This window comes from Acinonyx jubatus, chromosome A1, assembly GCF_027475565.1.
Source record: "Acinonyx jubatus isolate Ajub_Pintada_27869175 chromosome A1, VMU_Ajub_asm_v1.0, whole genome shotgun sequence".
Classification (NCBI taxonomy): Eukaryota; Metazoa; Chordata; class Mammalia; order Carnivora; family Felidae; genus Acinonyx; species Acinonyx jubatus.
The window spans coordinates 130,303,254-130,324,165 of NC_069380.1; the positions used below are offsets into that span (position 1 = coordinate 130,303,254).

Sequence of the window (20,912 nt, forward strand, 5' to 3'; positions counted from 1 at the left end):
CCTGGTAGCTGAGTGCCTTTTGTTTCTGCCCACTATGCAGCTCCCTGGGTCGGTGGCCGAGGAGGGGTAAAGGCTCCCCCGGCCCTGCTCTGTTTGCCTGGAACCCAGCTGCCCTGTCCTTGGGCAGACAGAATGGCAACTTGGGCTGCATCTGCCCAGATGGCAGACATATGACACCTCCACTCTTCCTTCGGGTGAAATCTCTGGCATAGAGTGGGGCCAACTGAGCTCCGCGGGCTGTCGAAGAAGTGAGGGGAAGCAGGGGGGAGTCAGGGGGATGTGAAGAAAGCCCACGAAGGGACAGGGGAGAAGAGGTACAGGGTCGAAGACCGACAGATGAAAGGGCCACTCACTAGCGAGAGGGAGAAGTGCGAGTAAAGCGACCAGACACCATGTGGACAGGGGGAGGAGAGAGCGCAGAGGAGGCGCGCGAAGGCTGAACGCCCCGCATCCCGACAGACCCCAGATCGCAGGAGACGAGCCCGCGCCGAGGGGCGTCCGCGGGCCAGGCGGTGCGGGACGCGTGCGGTCCGAGGGCAGATCGGGGGTCTCACGTGCCCCTGTCCGCAGCCGCCCGCGATGAGCGAGGCGAGCCGGGTGTGCGCGGGCTACTACAGCCTCAACCACAGCTTCGTGGAGCCCTTCGAGTGTCCCCGGAGCGGCGAGGGGGCCGCCCTTCTCTACTGCTGCGGCTTCGCCGACCTCAAGTACTGCTGCAGCGAGCCGGGCAGCTACTTCCCCTACAAGCACAGCTATATGTGGAGCCTCAGGTGGGCAGGGCGGGGGACGGGCGGCGGGCTCTGGGGAGGCGACGAGCAGGACCACCCGGGCAGTGGGAGGGTCGCCCGTTCAGGTCGGGGTCCTCCGGAAGGACACGGAGCCTCCGAGGGCAGGCGAGGGACCTGTAGAGAAAGCTCACCCAGCTGGGAGCTCCCCCAGGACCCGGGACCCGCTCGGTGCTGCCCCCGTCCGGCGAGGGTCCGGCTGTGGGCTCCAGAAGTGTCCGCGGGAGGAGCGCGGACCGTGCGCCCAGGGCGCACGCAGTGCCGCCTCCGCTGGTCCCGCTCACCCCGCTCTTCACCCCCGCCAGGGACGTGTCCCAGGCAGGAGGCTCTGCTGGCAGAGAGATTTACGCAGATAACTTACGGTTTTCATTTTCTTTTTGATTTGTTTGGGCATTTGGTGCAATTGACTAGAAAGGGGGCTACTCTGGGACTCATTTTAAGGTATTAACCAAAGATTGGAATACTTCAAGTCTCTTTGAATGTGAGAAGGAATCAAAAAGGGGTGTGTGTGTGTGTGTGTGTAAAGCTACTGGAACTTTATAATTTGCTCTTTTCAGATAATCTGACACTGACCCCGAACCGAACTGGAGACCCACAGACAGGGAAAGTTTTAATTGCTATAATACATCCTGTGTAGAACCTTATCAGGGCACCCCTTTCTTAACGCCTGAGCGACTTGGCCGTTGCTCCGAAAGACCAGAGACTCTCTAAGGTCGGGTTTTTCTTGCCTGTTTCCTGTGATGGGAATTTTACTTATTCCACCTAGTGTTTATGCAGATATCTTCATTGTGAAATGCCACCCCCCCCCCCTTTCTACTCCAAAAGACTGCATCCTTTGACCTCCATTCCTTCATTCTGCCTGGAGAATGTATGTCTCCAAACCCACCTTCAGTTGTGTCTCACAAACCAATTAGCTTATGCCTGACAAGAGAGAGACTCTGCTAGTAAGCCGGAAGAGTGTTATTTCTCTAATTCTCTAGCATGATCCAGAATTTGTCATACAGGCCAAGTCTACAGCAAATGACCATAAATGCTATTTCTCGAGGCAGTAAAATAATTTTTTAAACGTATTGCAAGTTTCAAAAAAAAAAATCTCAAAAAGGGGGTCGCCTACCAATAAGCTCATCTAACAACATTGTATTGTTGTGTCATAGTGGGGCATAATCTCAGAAAATGACAGCTTAGCCTTAATATTTGGAGAAGTAATCAGTACTGCATTGGCATATTATCTGGCCTTTTGGAAAATAACATAGTAACCTGGCTCTGAGTTTTTGGAAGTGTTAATAATGGTGGCAGACCCCCAAGAGAGACTGGCAACTCTTAAGTCAAACTCAGGTGGAAAAGTGCCTGGGGTTCTCAGATCCCTGAATAGTCCCAAAGTGACAGGCAGCAGAGGATAGAAAACCTTCCTAAGGTTTATGAGGGCACCAGGAATGAACACCTTGCTGGGGTCTTCATTCAGCATGGACAAAATGGACAGTGTAGCTCAGTTCCTAGAAAATATAAAAATCATTTCAGCTGATGGCATCAGTTGGCAATGTTAAACCCGGGGTTCTTGTCAGCGTTTGAGCTCTGAGAACACAACGGGGAGGTAAAAATTCAGAGCTGCACTCCCCTCATATTCTTCGTTCTCCACCCTAATTTAAAATAGTCCAACCGCAAAAACTATTCCCGAAGTCACTAGCATTTGTTCTGAGATTCTGCAGCTGCTGGAGAAAGGCACAGTACAGCTACTCCCAGGTAAGCAAAGTTGCTAAGCAGGAGGACTGCAGCATTAATGTGACGACAGCCTCAGACCCTCTCTCAGGGACTGGAAAGCAAACCGCCATAACGTTCTGCAGGGAAAGTAGAATTCTCCCTTTTCTGTGTCCGGCCCACTCCCATCTTTTCTCCCCTTACAAGTCCCTGCCCTCTTAGAGTTTCCTTGGGTAACCTTCTTCAGGACCTAGGAAGACAATACGTATTGCACAGGGAAACACATGAGTTCAGTAAGTATTTGTCAAAATGAATACTGTATGAGATTCCTAGAGTCCCATCTTTATCTAGATAAAGCAACATTTCTATAACGTGGAACTGTGATACAAACTGTTTGTCAAGATAACGAAGAACCTTCCTTTATTGCAATGGAAAGCAGAAAATAGCATTTTTTTTCTTCCAGTAATGCAGCTGGTGTTTTAAACTGTGTGCATTAAAAGCTCATGACATGCATGTTGAATTTAATTAAATTGACAGTGTTACTTTTAAATTGACTGAAGTACTTTTTCACTTTGAAGATCTTGTTTTTTAATAACCCACCTTCTCATTTCAGGAATCTCTCCGGATGTCTGGCAGCCCAGCTGCCTTGTGCAGCAGATAATGTTAATTAAGTGGATTATGGTTCCATGTGTCTGTGCATAGTCCTAACCCTCCCTGACGTGTATAATCTACAAAAGTCAACTTTGGTGCAAACAAACCCGAAAGAGGAGTTGCCAGAGCCAGGGAGCCTGACCCTTGGAAGAGAGTTTACCAACTGAGGGCAAACTTTGATTTAAATATCCAGCTGTAGGGGCGCCTGGGTGGCTCAGGCCATTAAGCATCTGACTCTTGGTTTCAGCTCAGGTCATGATCTCAGGAGATTGAGCCCCACATTGGTGTCTGTGCTGAAAGCACAGAGCCTGATTGGGATTTTCTCTCCCTCTCTCTGGCCCTCACCCTCTCTCGCTTTCTCACCCTCTCTCTCCAAATAAATAAATACATAAAAACTTAAAATAAAGATATACAGCTGTGTGCTGACTCTAGCCACAGAATTTCCAGTTTTCACTGTGTGCAAGGTTAGGGGAACTGGGCTGACATTACTAAACTAAGCACAAGCATCTTTGGGAGCCTAACTCCGTATCTATGGCCAAGGAGGCAATCTCTAAATTGCAGGGGTGTTTTATCTTCTAAAATCAAGGATACAGGGGATGAGCTTAGCCCCTCACTTTTTAATTCTATTCTCCTTTCCAGAGCCCTAACACACCTAGCATCCCTGGTCACATTCTCCCTTCCCTCCCTTTGGTACGTGTCAAACTTGTCAGGGCCTTATCTCTAGCAAATAGTGAAAGCCTGCAGTCAAGCAAGGCATATAATGAAGAAAAAGATCTTCATTGGCCTGGGAACAGCTGTCCTTGTTCTACTTGCCTTGTCATCAGCATCTGTGTTCTTTGCTACTTTTCAATGACCATTTCAATGATAATTGCTTTTCAGTTACTAAAAGTGGATCAATCACCAGTCAATTATTATTTGCTTCTATTTACTATCACTTACTTCTATTTACTACAAGCTAAGTACTCTAATCAGCCCTTTCAATATGTATGCCCAACACTATGGGAAGGTCAACAGAAGTATGTGCTCTTGAGCAACTTAACATTTTCTGTGTATATACTTATGTACCCAGACAAATATCTGGTTCAGAAAAGTTAAGTACATATGTTTTGCTTATGAGTCTTTCAGGATGATGTTTTTTCCAAGCTCCTTTCCCCATTTAAAAATATTAAGTTCATAGGTTTATGAAAACTGCTATTTCTCAAATGCTTACTCTTATAGATAATTGTATTAGAAGGAATTATTACAAAATTAGTACAGAGAAAATTATAAGACATACCCTTTATTTTTAGAGGAAAGCACAAGGGTTCCTTCCTTAATGCTAGAAGCCACTGTGTTATGCTTGTTCAGAAAGGAAAAACTCAGGCTAAACATGAACTTGATATAAATTTCACAAATACTGCTTTCCTTTCATTAAACATTCTTCTCTTTTGTAAGAGTTGTGGTTTTATATATTAGTGCTGTCTTCCATACGTGTCTCTGAAAGTTCTACATCTCCGGTAAACATTTGCTTCACTAACTTGCGGACGTCAGTATTTTTCTATTCGTCTTTATTGTTGAACACCATTTTTCCTCCTAAAATATATTAAAAGGTTTATTGCTTGAGATACTTTTGAACTAGCCCTAAAGAATCATGTGACCTTTCATGTGTCATATGGATTCACGTGGTATTCTATACTTATGTTAACATATCAACGGGAAGAGAAAATCTAAGAATTTGATGAAAGAAAAAGGGGACCTTTTTTACTCTTTAGACTAAAATATAATTTGGTTAGGAATGACTGAGGCAAGAATTAACCATATTCAAACCTTCTCTTTAGTGCATGTGTTAACCATTTTGTGTGACGGTCCCCATGTTTTTCCTGTTTTCTTCAGCATCGGTGCCCTAGTTGGCCTGGGAACTGCTGCCCTTGTTCTACTTGCCTTTGTCATCAGTGTCTGTGTCCTTTGCTACTTATTTCTGTACACAAAGCCCCGAAGATTAGACACTGGCCTTAAACTTCAACACCTAGAGGCTTCTACCACTCAAGAAGGTAATCACTGTCCATTATTTGTAGCCAATTACCTGCGCTCTATTCAAAAGAATAACCTGTACCTCGGTAACAGATCATGCCATTAACAATGAATGCTTCTTAAAAACTCAATTTATTACATGCCTTTATAAATATTCACATGAAATTAGACCTTAATGATGACCTATCTTCAAGAAACTGTGCCAAAGGAAAAATTGTGGCAGGATGTAAATGTTCTCATGAACAAGAATACACTGGCCCAACAAATCCACTCTACTATAGTTAAGTCTCATTCAGTTATGAAGGTTTTATCCCCTTGGAGATTTTACATTTTGTTTTTGATAGAGCCACAGAAGTCAAAAAGAGGAACAAAATATGCGATAATTAATTCTTAGGGTTGGGTTGCTCCAGACTGGTTAGTCAGTGGTCAGTTAAGCATTTACCAGGGTGCCTGTGGTGTGCAGAATTAGGAAGAGGCATATAAAGGCACACAAAGGAATAGAAAAATAAATAGAAGACAGTCTTTGTTCTTGAATAGGCTACAAACTAAGATACACATGTGTGTATGTGTGTGTGTGGATAGAATGACTATAAAGTAGAAAGAAATTTTTATGTATAGTTTGTGGAAAATTGTCTAACTATCTCAATTATAAAGTGCCACACAGATGCTAATTGTTTGCATTATAAAATTCAATCAGAAAGAACTGATATAATTTTTGTGAATATACATTTCTATTAGTGTATTTAAAAAGTAGTAATCATAGGGGTGCCTGAGTGGCTCAGTCGGTTGATTGTCCGACTTTGGCTCACACCATGATCTCATAGTTCATGGCCTCGAGCCTGCTTCAGATTCTGTCCATTTGTGGTCTCTCTCTCTCTCTCTCTCTCTCTAAAATAAACATTAAAAAATATAGCAATCATAAATTTTGATATATATGTTTAGAATGTATTTTAATAAAAATCTAGAACATATAAATAGGATATATATGCATATATATGTACATATATATTTAGAATGAGACAGAAGTGCTCACTAACTTCTATTTAAAAAAAGAATGAAAACATTTACTTTAAAAAATCTTGGAAAATCCTCTGCTCAGATGCTCTATTTTAGCTGAATCCTGAAATGTATGGAGTACATGCTCTGCGACTTTATCAAATACGCTGTCACTAAATGATTGCATTAGCTCTACTTTCATTCTCCTGGAGATCTCTCTCAGAGGGTGTCCTGCATCACGAGCAAGAGGCCAATGTCCCTTTGCAGTTCTTTTTCTGAAGCACTGTTTGGAACTGTGTGGCAGAATAGACAGGTTGTTCGTTGAATTTAGTCCAATGGCTTAGATCCTGTTCCTCCACAGGCAAAATGAAGCATTGGATTAGTGATCACCCAATAATCAGGTCATAAAATCATTTTTTGTCTCAAGTGCTTAGGTAATTTAAAGTAGAAGTCTTTAAGTTTGCTGTGCATAAGAATCACCCAGGGAGCTCCTGAAAACCCACAAACTCCAGACTCTGCATTTTAAAACAAATAGGTCCTCTTCCCAGCTAAGCCCTGGACTCTCTACTCTCCACAGAGCAGCCAGAGTGAGCTTGTTAAAACCTAAGTCAGGTCATATCACTCCTCTGCTCAAAACCCTAATCACTTCCCATCTCTCTTGATACAAACAGTTGTCTTAACTGTGACCGGCCAGGGCTTTGGTGGTGTCCCTCTCCACCCACATTTCACTTCTCCTGTGCACAGCCACATTGGCCTCTTTGCTATTGCTTGAAATTCCTCTGCCCCAGGGCCTTCGCATACAATGTCACCATTGTCCAGAAGGCTTTCCCTCAGATATCCATGGGACTTGCTCTTGCACTTTCTTTAAATCTTTACTACAAGTCACCTTTCTAGGGAGTTCTTCCCTGATCGCCATATCTGCCTTCTTAACTCCTCTTCAACCTTTCCAACTTCCTTCCTGCTTTGTCTTTCTCCTAAGCATTTAGCACTAATATACCATACATTTTAGTCTAACTTTTCTCCACTTCAACTGGAAAGTAAGTTCTAGGAAAGTAATAATTTTCACCTTATTTCCTCACTACTATAACCCTAGTGCCTACAACACTTAACACGTGTTTGTTGAATGAATTGACTGGAGTGGAATGGCACCTTTATTTATTTATTTATTTATTTATTTATTTATTTATATTTTTAAAAACTTTTTTTTAAGGTTTATTTATTTTTGAGAGAAAGTGACAAGAGTGTGAGCAGGAGAAGGGCAAAGAGAGAGGCAGACACAGAATCGAAACAGGCTCCAGGCTCTGAGCTGTCAGCACAGAGCCCGACAGGAGGCTTAAACTCATGAGTGATGAGATCATGACCTGAGCTGAAGTTGGACACTTAACAGACTGAGCCACCCAAGCGCCCCAAATGGCACCTTTATAGTAGATGATGAAAGGAGCATCTTTATTGTCACCTTTAGAGTCATCAACATTTATTGAATGTCTTCTGTATGCAATGTATTGTGCTAAATAGGAATTGGTTGTTCTTCGTGATTTCTTTCAGGGACTGCTCCAAAATATTACTTCATGTTGGCTCTGAGAACCCAGCAACAGAATTAGTTGGCTTGTGGACTGAAGTCTTGTAGTCTTATTGCTGTTTAGCTAAGGAGATCCATTAATGCACTCCTCAGGTAGTTAGATGAAGTTGCTTTCTCACATCGAAATGTCCCCACTCTGCCCCTCTCAAAAACATCATGTTTATCACGCCAGCAAATTAATTCAGTACTCCTTTCCTGAGTGCTTGCTATTGACAAGGCAGGGTTTTATATGATCCCTGCCATCCTGCTGCTTTCAAAAGAGGGGATTTTTGGTCCCTTGGGTTGATTTTAACCAAATCAGACATAGAGGAGAGCCCAAAACAAACTAGGTAATCCAAATGTCACTGAAATAGGGAGAGAAAATGGTTTATATTTGAAAGGGACCCTTTAAAGTGATCATTTAAAAACACTGTGGTGCTGTTGTTAAATATGCAAGCTATTCCAGTGATTCTCCCACCTAGGAATACATTACCATGTTCTAGCTATGAAAAAAACAAATCTTTATTCCATTTAAGGAATGCCTTCAAGTTTAGGAACATAAGATGTTTGCATAATAATCAAATCCGTAAACATTACGTGGGAGGAAATCTGTTTCATTAGTTACCACTCTTCTCTTTCAAAACTATCTGTTGTTACGAGTCAATCTCCTATTATTTTAGGTTAGTTTTTATAATTGAGACTGTTTTCATTACAGGCAATTTGAATGACCTACAGGGAATAATGTTTTTGTGCACATTCTAAAACCGGCTCAGGGCACTGGACTTTTTTGTTTCTGTAAGTGACAATAATCTGAGTCTAAAAGAGTCTAATCTTAGGCTATTTCGTCAAGATTTTTCCTTGGTGTGTCTTTATTTTTTGGGTTTTATTCTTTTTAATGTATACAATGTAAGGCTTTATACCTCTTGAATTGATCCTGAAGAAAACAGGTCTGTGGTAGTGACTGTAGAGAATAATTGGGCTACCTCCAGGGCTCACTTTGTGCAGAGGTACTATTGCTAAGAAATTGATTGCCCTTTAAATTGTGTCCCATAATCATTTCCTTCTCTTTGTGTGTGTGTGTTTTGAGTTATGTGTGTTTCAGATGCCAGTGTTGAAGAGAATCCCGTTGCTTTTCAGGTGCACTGTAGGGGATGTACAGTTCTGAGAAGATGGCTGTGTGAAGGGCATCTTTCTGAGTAGACACGTTGAGGGCGAGGGCTCATTTCCTAAGATGGGAAAGAATTCATGGCTAATAGAGAAGCAATTAAAGGGGTGAATCTTCTAGATCCCTGCTTCTCAAACTTTTCTGCTGGAGAATCCTTAAAGGTAGAGTAGAGGGGAACGTGTACCTCCAGAATTCCAGGGGCTGGCGTGGAAAGGCTTGCCTTAGGCCTATGAGCTTGCAATTATTTTAAGTTCTTATATTTATTTTTAAAATTTATGGGATTTTCCAACTTGGCTGAATGCCACAGTTTGTTCTACTCTAATAATAACCCCTTCTTATTCTCATAGCTGAAGAAAATCGTTGCTTCAGGAAGAGTAAGCACATCCATTCTGCAGTTTGAGTTTCCACTGATAGATAGATACTCTTGGGTTGCGGAGGTGGGTGGAGGCCTGAGAAGAGGGGTCATTGGAAGCAGAAGTTTGGATGGAAATTAAAAGGGCAGATGTTCGCAGAGCGGCTTGGCACATAAAAAATAATGTTTAGAGACAACGGACAGCTCCAAGGCTGTATCCGGTGGTCTCTTTTGTAAAGGCAGGCGATTTAATTGAAAAAGAGTGAGCAAATCATTAGTTAGGCACAGTGGTCTAGAAGAAAAACATAAATTACGTATGGAATACTGAGAAAGCACATTTGAAGATCATATAATCGTTTTTTCTGCCTGTGAGAGAAATATGGCTCAGACTGGCTCTGAATGGTCTGCTATATTTCTTCTTCTTAGATGACTCACCTGGAAACAAAACCTTTCTTTCAGATCACTTTCATTGAAGGAAAACTAGAAAATATAGAGAAACACACAGTGTCTTCCATGATTCCATCACACAGAGATAAGCGTCACTAACACCGTGTTGAGTATCTTTCAGGACTTTTTGTACCCATCTATAGATCCACATACACGACAAAATGGCGGAGAATGATTCTTATGCTATTTGTTTTCACTGAACAATAGTGACATCTTTGCCAATACATAAATACCTTTGCCATCAGTTTTAGTAGTTCCATTTTAAAATCCTGATGGAGTGCTATGATTTTTTATTCTTTTATTTTGATATAATTTCACACTTCCAGAAAAATCACAGGAAAAGTATAGAGAAGGTTGTATACCTTTCCTCGGATTTACTTAATGTTACTATTTTGCCTTATTTTCTTTATCACTGATTTTCTCTCAATGCATATTTTCCGAGCCATTTGAGAATAATTTGCAGATATCATTCCTTTTAACCGTAAGCATTTCGTTAAGTATTTCCTAAGAACAGGATTTTTTCTTACGTAGTGAGAGTATGTTTATCAAACTCAGGAAATGTAACATCAATACAGTAATATTATCTAATCTGCAACTCATATTCAAGTTTTGCCAATATCCTTAATAGCTATGCTTTTCTTATCTAGGATCTATCTTGTAATTAGTTTCTTTAGCCTTCTTCAGTCTTCAACCATTGTCTTTCGTGATCTTGACATTTTTGAAAGCAAAAGCCAGGGCATCTGGGTGGCTCAGTCGGTTGAGCGTCTGACTTCAGCTCAGGTCATGATCTCACAATTCATGGGTTTGAGCCCTGCATGGGGCTCTGTGCTGTCGGCTGAGCCTGGAGTCTGCTTCGGATTCTCTGTGTGTGTCTCTCTCTGCCCCTCCCCTGCACGCACTCTCTCTCTCAAAAATAAACATTAAAAAAAGAAAAGAAAAGAAAAAGCCAGTTATCCTGTACACTACCTTTCAATTTGTCTGGTATTTTCTCATGATTGGAGAGAGATAATACATTTCAACAGGAATACCACAGAAGTCATATTCCCAGGGCGTCATATCAGGGCATCACATAACATTCGTTTGTCCCATTATGAGTGATGCTAACTTTGATTCATTGGTTAAGGTTGTATTTGCTGGATTAATACATTATAAAGTCACTATTTTTCCCTTTTAATTACTAAGTACTTTGTGGGGAGGTACCTAAAGACTGAAAATGTTCTGTTCTTCCTCAAATTTTTATCCACTCATAGGTGGTTCTTGACTGAATTTTTTCATTCAAAATTGCAAAATAATTTCAGATTATTACAATAATTGCAAAATGGTGATTTTCTGACCCCATCATTCTTATTCCTTTGACATTGGTTAGTTGTTATTCTCCTGCAAGGAAGAACTCTCCCTCCTCCCCTATTTATTTACCCATTCATGTAACTGTTAAGATCAGTATGGACTCAAATCCTTTATTTTAAAATATTCTATTACTGTCATTAGTTACTCTGATCCTTACATTGTCTCAGATTTGGCCTCCAGGAGCCCCTTTAAATTGGGTCCTTTGTCCTTTTGAAATGTATCCATAATTTTTTGAGCACTTTTTTGCCTTCTGTCACAAAATGTTCCAGGGCAGCCTGTACTCCTGTTCCAGCCCTGGAATCTTTTATTTCTCCAAAAAAGCCTGATTCATTTTGTTAGGAACAGTATTTAGAAACCAAAATCTGAGTGTATCATAGTTCATTATTGACTTTGAACTAGCTTCCATTTTTTTCATTACACACATAAATTGAACATCCAAGTGTTTTCTTTTTCTTTTTCTTTTTTTTTTTTTAATGTTTATTTATTTTTGATAGCACATGGGGGGAGGAGGAGAGAGAGGGAGACACAGAATCTGAAGCAGGCTCCAGGCTCTGAGCTGTCAGCACAGAGCCCAATGCAGGGCTCGAACACACAGACCATGAGATCATGACCTGAGCCAAAGTCGGTGGCCCAACGGACTAAGACACCCAGGTGCCCCTAAGTATTTTCTTAGCATAAATCCTTGAGAGTGGGGTTGCTGACCAAAGGCTGGACACATACTGAAAGCTGTGGATACAAGTTCCTAACTGCTATACAGAAAAGTACTATTTCATGTGTATTATTATTTCAAAAGATACACATTTTACTAATTTCATTGAAAAAATAATACAATGTTTTTATCTAATTAGGAGTGAGAATGGACATTTTAATGTTTGCCTTTCTTTCTTTTTTTAAAAGGGTTTTTACAGTAATCTCTACACCTGCAGTGTGGGGCTTGAACTCATGACCTTGAGACCAAGAGTCACATGGCTTTTCTGATGGAGCCAGCCAGGTGCCCCTGTCATTTCTTTTGTGGCATATTGTTGCTCATATGCATGTTTTCCATGGGAATGTACATTTTTCACTGCTTTATAAGAACTTTACACACAGTAACTAAACTCTTTTACAAATATATTACAAATGTTTTCACAGTTGTTTCCCTTGTAATTTTGTGTGTGACAAGTTTTCATTTATAGAAGTTTTTCCTTTTGTAATTTCTCCCTTTAGTTTCATACTTACAAAGTTCTCACCTCTGGGGACACCTGGCAGGCTCAGTCAGTACAGCATGCTACTCTTGTTCTTAGGGTTGTGAGTTTGAGCCCCATGTTGGGTATAGAGATTACTTGAAAAATAATAACATTTTTAAAAATCTAAAAAAAAAAATAAACTTCTCACCGCCACTATAAGATATAAAGATATGCAATTGTATTTTCTTCTAATACATTTATTCATTTGTTTCTACATTTAAATTTTTAATAATCCTGGAATTTTAATTTTGGTGTAAAGTATGAGGTAAGTATCTGCCTTTTTATTTTGCAAATAACGAGCCAATTGTCCAAATGTTTATTGGATAATCCATCTTTCTCTTGCCAATTTGAAATGTCATAAACTGGGGGCACTGGGTGACTCACTTGGTTGAACAGCTGACTTGATTTTGGCTCAGGTCACCATCTTGCAGTTCGTGGGATCAAGTCCCATGTGAGGCTCTGCGATGACAGCATGGAGCCTGTTTGTGATTCTCTCTCTCCCTCTCTCTCTGTCCCTCCCCAACTCTCTCTTTCTAAATAAATAAACTTAAAAAATAAAATGTCATAAGCTGAATTCTTATATATACTGTGATCTGTTTTTAGACTTTCTGCTCTGTTAAATTTATCAATCTGGTTATTCTTAAGCTAATGATATACCTTAAAAGTTATTGTAATGATACAGTTTTATTTTAATATCTGACCAAGCAAGCCTTTCTCCTCCCTCCCAACATGCTTCTTCATCAAAGTTTCTTGGCTACTCTTGTAATGTTGAATCACACTGCCAAATTTTTTTTAAGTTTATTTATTTTGAGAGAGAGAGAGAGAGAGAGAGAGAGAGAGAGAGAGAGAGAGAGAATGGGAGAGGGACCGAGAGGGAGAGAGACAGAGAGAGAGAAAGAGAATTCCAAGCAGGCTCCAAGCTGGCAGTGCAGAGCCCAACTCTGGGGCTTGAACTCACAAACTGTGACATCATAACCTGAGCAGAAACCAAGAGTCAGATGCTTAACCAACTGAGCCACCCAGGTGCACCTCAACATTGTCAAACTTTTAAAAATCAAGTGATATTTTGAGGGATGTTGTAATTTTTTTTAAGTTTATTTATTTTTGAGAGAGAGAGAAAGAAAGCATGTTAGGAGCAGGGGGAGGGGCAGAGAGAGAGGGAAAGAGAGAATCCCAAGGAGGCTCTGTGCTGTCAGCACAGAGCCCAACCTGGGGCTTGGTTCCATGAACCGTGAGATTATGACCTGAGCTGAAATCAAGAGTTAGACACTCAACTGACTGAGCTACCCAGATGCCCTTGTACTAAATTTACAGATAACTTTGGGAGCTATTTTTCTTTGTAGTCTTAACTCCCCTTCAACAAAATTCTGCTCAAAACTCTTATTAATTAGGATACCAAATTATTTTGTAACACCATTCTTTGTTTCAGAAAGGCTTTCAGAACTCATTGAGATTTTAGTAGAAGATGGGCTAATTTGAACTCAATGGCAGAAAAAGATGCCGTGTCTCCTAAAGGGAACTTTCTACCTAAAATAATAAGCCTGTAAAGTCCTATGGCTGCTTTTGTTCCTAGAATGTAGAAAACCACATTGCTCAGCACAGCTACTGCCACATTTAGCATTTGTGGGTCCTCCCCAGGGCTCAAGGTTAGGCAATCTTGACTAATGTTGGAACCAATAAACAAAATAGAAGCCAGTCATTCATGAAAATTTCATTTAACGGATTTTAAATATCAGCTAAATTTATTTGTGAGTTATGTTAGTCATCAATGGTTGGCAAAATTTAATAATGCAGAAAAGAAAAAGAGGGGGGAAAAGGTCCATTGTGGAAAAAAAATAGGACAGGAAAAAACATTTCTGGATAGAACTGCCTTCACTCATTGATGGAGGGGCAAAGCAAAAGGGCAAGTCTGAGATTCTAGCTTTCTTTTTTTAAATGTTTATTTACTTAGAGAGAGAGAGAGAGAGAGAGAGAGAGCAAGCAGGGGAAGGGCAGAGAGAGAAGGAGAAAGAGAATCTCAAGTAGAGTCCACCCTGTCAGCGCAGAGTCCAATGTGGGGCTCGAACTCACGAACGATGAGGTCATGACCTGGGTCGAAACCAAGAGTCAGATGCTTAACCGACTGAACCACCCAGACGCCCAGGTGTAAAAGATTCTAACTTTTACAGTGCATATTTAACTGTATTTACTGGAGATACCGATTCATCCTTGAGGAGAAGCAGGGCATTGGTGGCAGGAAAGGACAATAGATCAGGAGGTCACTAAGCAAGTTTTGCCTACTTCACCATTAAGTTCAGATTCAGCCCTATGCTTCAGATTCAGTCAGAAGGGAAAACATCCTCTTGCAAATCAAAAACACTCAGGGTGCAGATTTAAGGCTGCATGTTTTCACTAGGAGGAGCCGTGGGATGAGTGGGATGTGTAGATTTTCCACTTAGTAATAAAGTGAGCCGCTAATTAGGAACTAGAAGGACTGAGAACAGCGACACAGGAGCTAGGGGGCCGTAGGCAGATAGCTGCAGAAAAACTTAATTAGGATTCTACCAGAGAGCCAAGGGATGAAGACCTGAGGGGGTCCCCAGCATTCTTTTGATATTTTGAAATGGCAGGCAAGGGCAGAGTTCATAGAAGAGTTGCAAGATAAATGGATTCCTGAGGAATGAATCTGAAAATGAATGCACAATTTAACTGTTACCAGAAGAAATAGATTGGCATAGTTTGTGATGAGGATACGTGGAAAGATTGATGAATTGGATATGAATTTTGGTAAAGGTCAAAGCTTTAATTTAAATGCTAGTCTGAGAAGTAGAGCCTTAAAGGAAGGTTGAGATTTACATGGGATGACCACACACACACACACACACACACACACACACACACACACACATACTAATTAAAATGGGACACGAACAGCAGGAAGAACAAGTAATGTCAACCCACGAAAGAACAGACATGTTGGAGCTTCACAGTCTGCACTCAGTAAAGAAAAGGAGGAATTAAATAAGAAAAACCTTTTATCTGTAACAAATCCCTCAATTTGTAAGCTCAGTGGATTTACAGATTACTTATTGAAAATCGAATCCATGTTGTAACCCTGGGACAGAAAAAAAGGTAGCTGATTTTATCCCTACTTTGTTGGTTCAGAAATTAGCTTCTATTTATCAAAGCAAAACTAGGAAAAGGAGGTTGCCGAGGATTTCCCACATTCTCTTCTAAAACGATTCCAAAGAGATGTAACTAGCTGGACTCTGTTATCACTGCAGCTACTCACTGCAGTTGTTTTTCTCTGTGTCTAGTTATTCTAACTTACTGGAACGACACACATTGAAAGCATCTTTGGGGGAAGAGAGTGAACATCAGGGTTAACTTGCGTATCAAAGTTCCTGCTTCAAAGAATATTGGTATGGTGTTTGTAATAAACCTTTTGTTTGTGAAGCAAATTGCTTCTGTGAGGGTAAGTGCCTTGCCTTAAGACGCCAATCTAAGAAACAGTCTTTGTACCCTACACTGCTTAGGAGGATCCAGGAGCTGAGGAAATAAGGAGTCAGGGCTGGAGAATGGGTACCTTTACAAGTCCTAGATGAAGAAAAATCTGTAACACCGGAATTTATTTTGCAAGCCATTAAATCTCCGAGGGGAGTAGACAGGTTAGATAAACTTTTTCAATGGTGGCCAGAAGATACATAATGGAAACTAGAGCTGTCGGAACGGAGATGACTTACAGAGAACCCCGGACAAAGGGGTTCTTAGATAGAACCCTTAAGTTAGGAAATAACTGTGAACTATTTCCCATAAAAAAAAGACAAAAACAAAAACTATGTGATAAGGTAGATAAAAACACCTTGAAAATCTTTCTGAAATATTATTAATATAAGTATGTAAAAAGCTTAGGAAAGGTGAAGGACTGGAGTTAAGCAACATTCAGTTCACACTTCCAGCAACTCCAATAAAATATTACAATTTTAGATTACATTTAAAGAAATGCCTACATAAGGTACAGAAGCCACCCAGGTAATATGAAGCTAATTTACATCTTACATCCTTGATCTTTTATCTTTACCTGCGAGAATCCTGAAGATTCAAATAGGACCACGCAAATGAAAAATGAAACTACAAATATTCTGTTTTTCAAATGTTATATGAGGAAAAGTTTCAACACCCCCCCTTAGAGAATAAATTCCATTACTTAAGTACTTAGTAGTTAAATTTTCATCTAGTATTTTTTGAAGCCCCACTTTGCAAGTAATAGTCAAGTCAAATTTATCGGTTTCTTAGATTTTCAAGCAACCTTCCCTGCTCATTTAACAGCTTCAATTCCTGATTGGGCACAGAGCTCCTTACCAGGCTAGAAAATGTTGCGCCTACAACAAATCAACTTAAAAATCAAATCATATGGCCGAAACATTATGACTGAATGTTTAGAAGTAGAACATTAATTTATTTTACCACCCAAAAGCTTCAGAAGTAATGACATAAAGCCATCTATTGAACAATTTTAGGCCCTGTACTTTAAACTTCCGGTACTTTTAATATTAGCTCAGAGGACAATACCATCCACGTTTCAGTTCTAGGGGCATGATCTGGGAGCTGGAGTGAGACATCATTCTTCACAACTTGTAAATAATACTGCCCTATAAGTGATGAACTCTGCAATCAACCTATATGGGGGATATTTGGATGGGGCCTGGAAGGCAGTCTATACAATTACTTATAAATAGGCAGAGCCAGGCTGAAAACTGAGGCTTAGATTTCACGTTAAGTGGTGAAAAGTAGAGGAAGTAGCTGTTTCTAAGAGTGGAAACTTTTGGCCAGTGGGTCCTGCTTCCTCTTAGGGAAGTTTAGAGCAGATTTTTCCAAATGAGACTAATTAGGGAGGGAGACAGTGATAGGAACCCAAAAGCTGAGCCCTGAGGCACACCTAAGAGACCTGGGAGAAGAAAAGGGACCAACAAAAGACCGAGAAGGAGCAATACAGACAGAGGAGGTGAGTCCAGGGTGGTATCCTGGAGGCCAAGGAAAGAAAATGCTGCTGGCCGGTCAAATAAGATGTGGACTATGAACTGGGCTGGGAATTCAGCAAAAGGAGGGCATTAGTGACATCTGGGATTTATCTACTACTTCTACATATTCATACATTATTTAAATTTGCACATTTTGGTTAACTATATGATACAGCTACTTTTCTAACAATCATTTTTGGAAAATAATCCATTTCTTTGCTATCAGCTTCAGTTTTTGTGATGATCAGAGGTCTATATTCCTCTACCCTTGTACATTTTGGATTGATATTGACACAGAATGAGTGAATGAGATTGTGGCACAAATGTGTTCTTTTTAAAGATTACATCTAAATTGATTATGATAGCAAAGCCTTAAGAGTGGTGCAAATTATTGTGATTAGCTTTAGTACAGTTTTGTTCACTTTATGCAGAGGGATAGTCACACTTTTATTAAGCAACGCAGAAATGGTTGCCTTCTTCTCAAATGTGTAATTTCCTCCATGGAAACACAGAGGAAGAAAGATAAGCACGGAAATGAAATTCTTCTGTCACTGAATATTTCCCTAATTTGACTTTCAGAAGGAAATGCTCAGAAGCAGCTTTGAAATGATTCGGTTCTCACCCATCCACCTAGTGTTTTCAAGACATAGCTTCAATATTGCTACAAAATGTATTTTCCAAGCACACATTTTAAAAAGCCAAATTTTATGTCATAATTCCAAGTAATTATTTCATTTTGTTTTGTGTTGTGCAGGCAACCCAAACAGGAAAGCCAATGCCCCCAATTCAAATGCAGCATCAAATTCGACAATTGAAACATCCTATGAAGCTGATGACATGAATCAAGAGCCACCGATGGAGATGACACAAATCAGCACTGTGTATTATTAAAAAGCCTGTGCTGTAAAAGCTCACTGGAGGGACAGAGCAAATAAAAATAAAGAATGCATTTCAAATACAGTTCATAATAATACTTCTCAAAAATTCATCATGCACAAAGCAAGACGCAGCTGCGCTTTTGATTTTTCAGTTAATTTATTAAAAACCCACTAAGGTTTCTGATCATGTGCAGAGAAGTTTACTTTTATTTGCTAATTAAGATGTTCCTGCAGTACATGAAATTATGCTAACACTTCTGGAGAAATTAAGGAACTTAAGATAACAAAGACAAGCAAACCTATGCCAGTGTGGAACAATGGGAAATTTATGTCACATTAGCAACATTACACAAGTCTTTGGATACTTAGCGGCAGTTCGTTTCATGAGATGGTACTGGATACGTAAATCTCGGAGGGAATGGTCTTGTAAAATAGAGGTGGCATGTTTTTAAGTCTCTTAGACATGAACCCCTTGCCTTTTTCAGAGGGTTTGTGGGGCGCACAATGAATGTATTGCTTTTATAAAAGCTAACATTCGAGAACAGAGTATGTCACAATATATGATCTTAATAATAAATATTTTCAGCTTACCAAGGGATAACCGTAACACGAATCCTTCACTGATAGAGTTCCTAAGGAACTTCTATAATGAAAGTTATCAAACACACAAGTCCTCTGGTTCCACCTAAGCTACTGCAATAATACCACATAGACATCTAGAAATAAAACTACAGTTTCTGCAAATTACAATTGTCTTAAAAGATTTTTTATGCATAAGTATGATTTCTATTGTAAGAACACAGGCCTGGTGTCTGAAGGAATGCACTAAGAAAAAAGGATTAATTTTCAGCTGGCTCTGCTGAACACATGTACTGTGCGGTGTAAAGTTATGGAGTTGGAAGACTAGCCTTTCACAGTGTGTCAGACACAGCTTCTCTGGTCTGAGAGGGGGAAAAAAAAAAAAAAAAAAGGAAAGCCCTATTGCACTTGGGCATGCAAGGCTAAGGGTTAGAAACTTGGGACAATTAGGCTGTCAAAAATTTTACCAAGAACTGGGGATATCTTCTGGACCAGCACTGTGCAGCAGAAGTTTCTGTGATGATGGAAATGTTCTGTGTCTGCCCTGCTCATAGTAGCCACCAGTCATCTGTGGCAACTGGGCACTTAAGATGTCTCTAGAGCAAATGAAGGATACCTTTTATTTTATTTAATTAATCCAAATTTAAATAGCTACATGGGGCTATACTGAGAACATAGTTCCAGATCATTATTGACACATCTGCTGCCTATGTTGATTTCATTTTGGCTATCTTGATACACAAATAATAATCATAGTACTATAGATGTTGCCTCAAGTAAAAACCTAGGTTGAGAAAGTTTAGTTAAGGCAGGGGTACAGTTCTACTTTTGTTGTTCAAGGGCAAACGCAGAAGCCATGAATGAAACAAGAAGCAGACAAATTGGTCAAGGCCAGCACAACGCTCACGGTCTCCCAAACTCCTCTTGACCTGTGAGACATACAGGAGCTGGCCGTGGCTGGATGTGTCCTGACTTGTGCCCCTGGAAAGGCATCCCAATTCTCTGGCATTCTGCACATTTTTAAAAAAGTTGGGAGGCAACAAATGATGGTCAGAAGACCCTGGGTTTTGTGTGATTACAATTGTGCTGGCTTAAGAAGCGTACTCTCCTTGGTTGCCAACTGCCCAGGGAGATTGAATCTCAGCACTGGTACTAGTTATAGTCCCTGCCAAGCCAGGTCACCTGAGGGAGAGCCACAGGGCTCAACCAGTGGACCAATTGGTATGTGTCTCTGTTGCTTTGAAGCAGTTGGTGCTTCACACATTGAGACAAAATATTAAGCAAGACATCTTATCAAATCACAGCCGAGTCTATACAATGAAAAATATACTTTAGATGATTTATTTGGGTGTCACTAACCTAGTGACAGAATTTAAATCAGTCACAAATAATCTAAAAATGTAAAACACATTTCAAAGTATGTACTTATGCATGTAATTCTGGGGACGTGTCTGATAAAGAACACAGTAGCTTTATGTGTTTTTAGAAGACTTAAGTCACTGGAATTTTTGGTAATAATCAAATCTTAGAAAGAAAAGTGGGTCTAGAAGAAGAGTAGAAATAACAGGACATAAGAGGCTCAAATTATTTTCTATGTGGTCTTCTTATGAGAGCAATTTCATCTTTGAAAAAAATTGTTTAATAGGATTTCGAAGTGGATGAAACCAAACCCCAATAAAGGCCGTATCTTTCCTTAAAACTCTCTCATGGTGTCTCATTGCTTACAGATTAAAGTTCAAGCTTCCAAACACGGAACATAAGACTTCGTTCTCTTGTTCCTGAGAACCTAGAATGGTAGTCTCAATTCTTACCACATCCTGCCTTACATAATGCTTGTAATTCTTGACACACACACAAGTTTTTTTTACTGTGATCTTTGTTCACGGTACCCACTCGTCCGTAACTGCCATGAGTTCTATCTTAAGTCTCCATCAAAATCCAAGTCAGCCATCATTTCTTTAGGTAGCCTTTTCTCACTTCTCCAGACTAAGTTAAGTATCCTTCTGTGTTTTTATGAACGCATGTTCAGGTCAATCACTGGATTTATTATACACTGATGTGTTCTGTTGTTTCTCCCACCAACTAAACTATGAACCCCTTCAGGGAAGCAAGTGAGTCTTATTAATCTCTGTATCCCCAGTACTTAGCAGAGCGTTTGCTATGCCAGGCACTCAGTCAATGTTTGCTGAAGAAAGGAGGCAATGACATTTTTATCAACATTAT

The 20,912-nt window shown here is 40.3% G+C and overlaps 1 protein-coding gene across 1 annotated transcript; it reads left to right on the forward strand.

The window, feature by feature from the left end:
• The first annotated feature begins 303 nt into the window (after positions 1-303).
• SHISAL2B (shisa like 2B) lies at positions 304-20,822 on the forward strand. Its single transcript, XM_027041107.2, has 3 exons — positions 304-770; positions 5,004-5,161; positions 17,987-20,822. Exons 1-3 carry the CDS (start codon positions 580-582, stop codon positions 18,121-18,123), a joined length of 486 nt encoding a protein of 161 aa, XP_026896908.2. The 5' UTR covers positions 304-579; the 3' UTR covers positions 18,124-20,822.
• The last annotated feature ends 90 nt before the right edge of the window (positions 20,823-20,912 follow it).

Excerpts from the sequence above, each read along its gene's own strand:
- SHISAL2B (XM_027041107.2), top strand. The coding sequence starts at position 580 with ATGAGCGAGGCGAGCCGGGTGTGCGCGGGCTACTACAGCCTCAACCAC. Across the intron at positions 771-5,003 it reads AGCTATATGTGGAGCCTCAG|CATCGGTGCCCTAGTTGGCC; the intron begins GTGGGCAGGGCG and ends TGTTTTCTTCAG. Across the intron at positions 5,162-17,986 it reads GGCTTCTACCACTCAAGAAG|GCAACCCAAACAGGAAAGCC; the intron begins GTAATCACTGTC and ends TGTGTTGTGCAG.